The 7817-nt window shown below is 32.9% G+C and overlaps 1 protein-coding gene across 1 annotated transcript in view; it reads left to right on the top strand.

Annotated features, from left to right (window-relative positions):
- Nucleotides 1-7817, top strand: part of ADGRB3 (adhesion G protein-coupled receptor B3) — an 871792-nt gene that overhangs the window by 500850 nt on the left and 363125 nt on the right. Inside the window, 1 exon segment of the mRNA XM_012650418.1 lies at nucleotides 4387-4430. Coding sequence (XP_012505872.1) covers nucleotides 4387-4430 — 44 coding nt within the window.

Here is a 7817-nt window from a genome sequence, read left to right as displayed (position 1 = left end):
GTAGAACTAAATGTTTTCACCATGTTATTTCTGTTGTATTTGTCTTGAGCAGCAATTCTCCAAATTTGATGTGGATTAAAATTATGGGGGGCTATAGGTATAGTTATTAAAATGCAGATTTCTAAGTTCAGCTTCAGTCTCAAAATTCCCAGAGCCAAGGAATCTGCATTTTAATAAGCATCCCAGTTGATTCTGGAGTAGGTCTAGAGAAAACACTTTAAAAACATTTTTAAGATAGCAAGAGAGTGATTAAGATAGCATGTGTATTGAATTTATTTAGAACTTAGAAAACCAAGGAAAACATAAAGAACCTTGGTCATTATTCATTTTTATTGTGACTTTATTGACATCCAACTTCTTTCAGATCTCTGCTCAAATATTATCTAATTGGTGAAGTCTTTTCAATATACAGAGTTAGAATCTACTCTATTTTTCCAGTCTTTCCTACTCGCTGTGATTTACTTTTCATTATAGCATGTGTTACTATCTAATATATTATATATGTACTTGCTGATATTTTTTGTCTGTCTTCTCCCTACCCCCTTGACTATGGTGAAGTCTGTGAGGCAGGGACTTTGTTTTGTTCAATGTTGTATCACAGTGCCTCCAAGGGTAGCTGGAATGTCATAGGTATTTACTAAATGATTTTGACATGAATGAATAAATGAATGAATAGACTTGTTTTGATCATCACCCTGGCTTTATTTTCTGACTTGCAGGCTTTGTGAGAGTAATTTAACGTAGGGATTATTCCATAGAAAAAAGAGAGTTGGAAGAGAGTTTTGAAAGAATAAAATGAATTCACTGATGAATATAATTCTAGAATCATTGAAAGCTGGGCTAGAAAGGATGTCCAAATCCCGTATTTTATAAATAAGCAAACAGAAGTTATGGAGTCCAAAGAAAAAGAGAGAACCACCTATAGAAATACATTAACAAAGCTGGTGATATAGTCTACTATTAAATAGATAATATTAGTTTGGTCGATGTTGAAACAGAGAAGTAAAAGAAAATAGCAAAAACAATTGAAAAGTGGTGTGTAGAATATCTATCTATGATAATTAGGAAATTTGGGTTATGGTGTATTTTTAAAATACTTAAAAGTACGTAAGTATCGATATTTTTAACTTGAGTTCAACTATGCTATTTTGTATGTAGCCAAGAAAGGCAGCTTTTTGTTTTTGCCAAACACATGTTTGTCAAGAATAGCACATACTTTTCTAAGTTTTCAAATGCATGTAGTTTTAGTATTTAACATGTCTCTTACATCTTGGTAAATCAATCTTCTTTAACCCATTTGTCTTGTTTACCTGACAATTTTTGTTTTCTTAGTTTGATGCATTGCTTAAATCTACTTCTACAAGTTATCTCACAGCTTGCTTATTTTCCTCTTGCTCTGCCATTACATTTTGTTACTACTTTCTGTTGGGCTCACCATTTCCTGTTATTGATTTTCTGTAAATTCCTCATAACAGATTTTGTAACAGAGGCCCTTTGAAAAAAGTACCTGCAAATTAGAACAAATGTTTTACAAGTAGTTTCTCAACAGAACCATTTAGCCAATTTTTTTTTTAGTGTTTAGAATTCATTCATCATTGGCATTTGCTTTGTTCCCCATCTCACACTTACTCCTTAAATGACTGGTCTACCCAGGTACTAAGATTCCTCTGATTTATTCTGCTTATTTTTCTAAACTTCAAATGTTTAACTTATTGACCTTAGCTCACAGAATTACACATTGGTAACTATGCTAGAATAAATGTTTACAAATGGGTGTCTGTTTATCATGTAAATCCCAGAGTGTTTAGTGAAACACAAAATTGAATGGTGCATTTTGCAGCTTCTAATAATTCTTACCTGGATGGTGATCAAATTTTCATAAGGACAGAGAGAGAGAAACATGCAATTAGGTTCTAAGATGTAAGGAGTGAAGAAGGTAGAAGATAAAACTGAGTATTGACAAAGGCATGAAATAAGACTAGAAGAAGTATTTCTCATGTTCACACTTTTGTCTGAAAATATAAATTAATTTCTTTAGGGTGCTAAAAAAGAAAGGGGTATTCAAACAATTAAGTTTATAGTTTTTTCTAATATTATTTTTCTTGTGTTTTAGCCTGTTCTGAGCAATAATTATGAAATATTAAGCCTATAATCAGTATCCCGTATTAGTTCATGTAGAGATTTAACTTAATATGTACTTTACATTACTAAAACCAGTGATCTAGATTTAGAAGATCTATTACCACTCAAGTTCCTCAGCTACACTAGGTTTATCCCATACTCTTCATTGTGACATTCCAAGGATAATTTGTTACCTATAAAGTGCTCTGAGCTCCTTGGAACAAAACTCTAGATACATATAGCATAATTATATGACAACATTTTAGCTCTGCTGAGGATTTATCAGAAAGTCACAAGCTATATTAAAAATCCAGGTAAAAGTAGATAATGTCTCATAAGTTAGAGAAAGAAACCAATTTGAAGCACTGTTCCCCGTTTCATCCCTTGAACATTGAGATCTATACCTTCTGTGAGAACTAGGTAAGGACTCAGTTCTTCCATAGAACTATTAATAAGTCTAATCAGCACAGACCATGACTCTCTGTTCCCTCATTTGTAAGCTCACTTACTCAGTAAGCTATGTAAGACTAGTGATATTTATATAAGCATTTCTCTTGTGTTGTTATGTAAACATTCCCTGAGTATGCTCTTCATCTACATCTATAGGACTGTGACCTTTTCCTCAGGGAAGACAGTTTTTATGCTCTAGGAGCATAATGTAAAGGTATGAGCATTTGATAAGAAGATACCTTGGGTAGGTAGTCTTTAATGGAGTTTGGAGAAGAGTTTTGGTGCTACAATGTTGGAATTAGCCAAATGTCCCAATGAAAATGAATAATAAATAAGGTTGTGGTAGATTTTGTAAATTTCAGAATAGTGAATTTAATTTTTATTTCTAGAGAAATGGTAGAATGAACCCAGAAAACAGCATTTAGAAAGGCACCCCTCACAAAGAGCCTCCCTAGACTTTCAAAGATATTGCTTAGTCTGATGTACTCCAGTGATTATCTACTTGTAAACAAGATGGAGGCCTGAGGACTGGGTTGGCACTGAGGCACTGAGGGACCATGTCCACCTGTGGAAGGGAGCCAGTGGCCTGTTTCAGAACTGTATTTTTAAACTGCCTTGGTCTATTCATTATTTTTATCAATTACTTGGTTGGATGAGGACACAGATAATCATGTTTGTTTTTTTAATGTTGTAATGACGCAGAGCTTGGAAGCAATAACGAATGTGTGGGTTGCCAAAATCAGGGTTTAAAAGCTCTGAAGAGACAGCAGTGTATGAGTAATACCTGTCAAGCTCAAGAAGAGTCTACCAAAATATCTGATGCAATCTTACTTTTCATTATTAGGAATATGACACCTAAATTGGAGAGAAAATAGTACCACTTTGCTCTGCACAGGTCAGACACAAGTGGTTGATTTCCCTCAATGCACTTTAAAAGGGTGTCCTCCAGGAAATGAGTGATGAGGATAAGAGGACTTGAAACCCACAGAGTATATTTAATGGAAAAGAGAAGACTCTTCAGGGGTAGGACAGAATCTGTAATGACACGTATCTAAAGATATTGCGTAACAGAAAAATTATTAAGTTAGTTTCAAAGGGCAAAATAAGGCTCCCTGAAAGTGCATAGGCAGATAGAAAGAAAAAACTCTCCAACAGAAAGCATTTGAATAATGCAGTGTGAAAACTCATTGTGTCATGCTGAAGGTCATGGTGGATACTCAATACATAATTATTGAACTGAATTTAAAATCTAACATTTTTACTTAAAGTTTATTTAGATATGATCCTATACAAATATGATTTGTTAATTAGGGAGATTTGCAAGTCAACAAACTCTCTGGAAATGGATACTTCTTGTCTCTAGGAAGCACCAATTAAAGGCTAAAAAGAAGGTGGTGGTAATGATTGTACATGTGCATAATACAGGCTGTTTCACTGTCATTTAAGTACTGCGAATACTTTGGTCTTCTTAAAGAAAGTAATCTAGCAATTAATATTCTAGGGAAATGAATATATAATTGAAATGATCAAATAATGGACTTATGGTATATGATAGCTTCACTTTTAATTTTCAACAAAAACTAAATATAGTTTATGATATTTGGAATAAATGTGTTGTTTTCATAGAATTTTATAAAATTGCTCACAAAATCTGTGAGAAAGGAAATGCAAGTTTCTTATGAAATATTGAGGTGGAATATTTAAAATATCTTGCTGCAAGATAAGAAATTTGCCATTCTGTTTCCATTTCACATAATCCTTCAATCTTCTGTATATGTACCCAAGGTTATTTATTCTTTCTCTGCTTATTTTTAGGGTACTTTGAATCCCTATTGTGTGTTGTGGGATGACTCAAAAACGTAAGTGACAGATGCTTTCTTATACTCCTTTGGACTAAATATTCAAACCACATTAAGTTATTTCAGCAGCTTGCCAGTTAATAGGAATATAAGTCAGTGGGATGTTACACTCAGAGGGAAAACATTCTCCTTTCTGAATCCGCAGGACAGCATGATGAATGTGTTTGTGTGTGATGATGCCATCAGGTTACATCTCAAGATAGGATCGCATTACCTAATGTGGAAGGCACATTGTGATGTGAATTCCACAAGGATTTTTCAAAAGCTCTGATATTGTAGAATTTATGGAAGCTCAAATGCCATTTCAACATTTTGCCTTAGTAATTCAGCTCAGCACTGCAGAATAAAATAGCAATTTCTATGGTCATTTAGCCAATACATTACTTGCATGCATGGCCTTGAATCTATTATCAGGGTAGTGCAGTATTTATTTGGTCCTTTCAGATCGTTTTGTCATAAAACCATTGAGTGACACTTAATTTTTATTCATATATTTTATGAATTCATGCAGACAAAAGAAAATAATTATACTAAATGAGTAATCCTTCCATGTATTTTTTGTTTGTACAAGTAATTTCAATATATCTGATCAAAATCATCTTTATTTCATTGATAATTCTGTGAGATTTTAATGCCTCAAAGTAGAAAAGTCCATTGTGAAATCTTAGATAGACTCCTATACTTTAAATATTTATGTAGGTTACAGGTATTTGTTTTGCTTTGTTTTGCTTGGAGGGGAGATAAATAGCAATCAATCCCCAAAACTAATACCACCATCTGTATGCTGTCAGGTAGAGCACCACATTATTGCATTCTATGTATTCTAAGAATTTTCCCAGTGTTCTTCACCGCAAATATGATCTACATTTGATATTTTATGATGTTACTTGCTTCTCACCAGAGAGTCTACAAGAGGGATATTCTTAGAAAATCTCTAGGAAAGGATCAAATCCCCTGGCAGTTTGCTCAATCCTAGGGTGCTGATACAATTAATTTAATATTATGATTAATAATATTAAATATATTTTTTGCTATAGTGTCTGATATTCCAGGGATCCTGTACTTCTAGAAACCCTAATACCATAAGGAGAATTCCAGTTTGCCCTGGCGATAGCATGAACTGGATGGCCTTATCGATGTCATTATTTTTTTGAAACCCCATAGAGAAATCCATGGCAGTAAATTTTTACATGTGTTCCTCTCTCTACAATAGCCAGAGAAGCCTTTGGTGGCATATTCTAAGGGTCTGTTTAGTATGTTGCATAGCCAAGGGAAGAATAAAATGCTATAAAAATTTAATTGAATGTTTTCTGCTCCAGAAAAATATGCTATCTTAAACTCCTGATTATAGCAACTTGCATATCTCTGTGAATAATAACAAACTTTGATTTAGTTTTATTATCTTTTTACAGGGTAGACTGTACTTCTATGTTGATCTAAAGAGGGAAAAGTGTTAGTTATTCCAAAAGTCCCTTAGGACTATTAAAAGGACACTCCAAAAAGAAATATTCCCCTATTTTGTGCCTCCTGTTTGCTTCCTTCCACAGAAAGTATACAGTCTTGAGTTTAATTTATAAAGCTCTTGGTGTCCGAGGTCAGCACTACCCTTAGGAATCAATCACCCTCAACTTTCCCTAACATCTGCTGATAGCGTGACTCTTCTCCATCATGAAGAACCTGTCTTAGCTTTACAAAATTCAACTTTTAAATTGTCCTTGAAAAAAACTATCTGGGGACGGGAGGTGTGTTTAGTTGCCTTTCAAAGAAGATAATCTCATGAGATGGGTGTAGTTCATGTTTCCTTGATGTATCAGAAAAGTGATCAAAAACCTTCCACTATGACAGAACTTCCATCCTATCGCACTTTTCACCAGATTGTTTCATCATTAAAATTATTTTCCGGGGTGAGTTTTTAAACAATGAAGGTTAAAACAACTTTACTTCCTTTTTCACATCTATTCTTCTATTTTGTTCATGTTCATATATACAACAGTTTTAGCAATGCAATGATTTTAGCTTTGATTATAGGTCCTTCAAGTATAATTAATAGTGAAGAGATAGTGCTACTTCTTTTTATACAGAAAGGGGCTGAGTTAAATGATATTTTCAAGACTGTAATATTAAAGTTAATATTAGAATTTGTGTTTTAATTGTAGTTTATCAAGTTGTTGCTCTTTTTAATTTTTTAAATTAGTTTTTAATTACAAAAGCAATGCATTGAGTATCTTATAAAACTTTAAAACAGAACTGTTAGGTTAAAGACTTATTGGTCATTACCATCTTGGGTCTCTACACCCACCCATATCTCCAAAGTCACTCTTATCTACATTTTGCTGTGTATACTTTTAGGTATCTATGCATTGATATGTGTGCAGCCACAGGTATGAAGACTATTTTTACATAGTTATTATCATACTGTATGTAACATTTAGCAACCTCAATTTTAAATTCAGTATATGTCTTGGAAATTTTTATACTCTACCACTTATATTTCATTCCTTGTACCTGCTGCATTGTATAGGTATATCATAATCGATCTAATATTCTCTATATTGATGGTTACTGACATGGTTTTTAATTTATTTTATTCTATGACCTGTGCTTCTGTGTATCTTCTTATACATCCCTTCTTGAACATGTCTCTGACCACCTAATCCAATGTGTCATCCTATTTTCTTTATATCCCCCATAGCATGCATTCCTTTTTCTCTTATTTTTGTTTACTTATTATCTGTCTCTTCCACTAGAAAATAAGCATCATAAGAGAGACACTTTATCTTTCTTATTCATCATTGCACTCTCGATGCCTAGTATACCTGCATATAGTACACATTCAACAAAATATTTATTGACTTATTTTGTACAAGAGTAAATATTTGCATGTTTCGCAGATGCTCTTTGTATTTAAGAATTACTCACATCTCTGTTTTATTTTATCCATTGATAAACAGTCCTGGCAGTTATTAAGCCTAATATTGTAAGTTTGATGGGACAATTTTTCATTTTATTATAGTATTAAGATTCATTATAAAGAACTAATTTTATTTTTCAAAAAAAGGCATTTTATTTTATTCTCATTAGATACAACAGTTTTAAACAATTTTAAAACATATTTTGATTTTGCTTTAACTCACTAATTAACAGGATACCAAAAATGATTCATCACATGTGACCCATGAAATAAATCCGAAGTAGTTTTCTCACTTCAGAAATAGGCTTATTTTAGATAGGATAAATATTTATTTTTAAATGTTTAAATGTTTTCTTTTAAAGTGGGTTACAAAGTTAGCATTGAGTGATCGATAATTTGCACATTCTTTGAGCTACTCAAAATTTAGAGTTTGAGTATTAGATCACTTGTGGTGACTACACTCCCTGGAAAGCCTA

This window comes from Propithecus coquereli, unplaced genomic scaffold (genome assembly GCF_000956105.1).
Source record: "Propithecus coquereli isolate 6110/MARCELLA unplaced genomic scaffold, Pcoq_1.0 Scaffold324, whole genome shotgun sequence".
Classification (NCBI taxonomy): Eukaryota; Metazoa; Chordata; class Mammalia; order Primates; family Indriidae; genus Propithecus; species Propithecus coquereli.
Note: the sequence above shows the minus strand (reverse complement) of the source record. Positions and strands in the feature narration are given on the sequence as shown.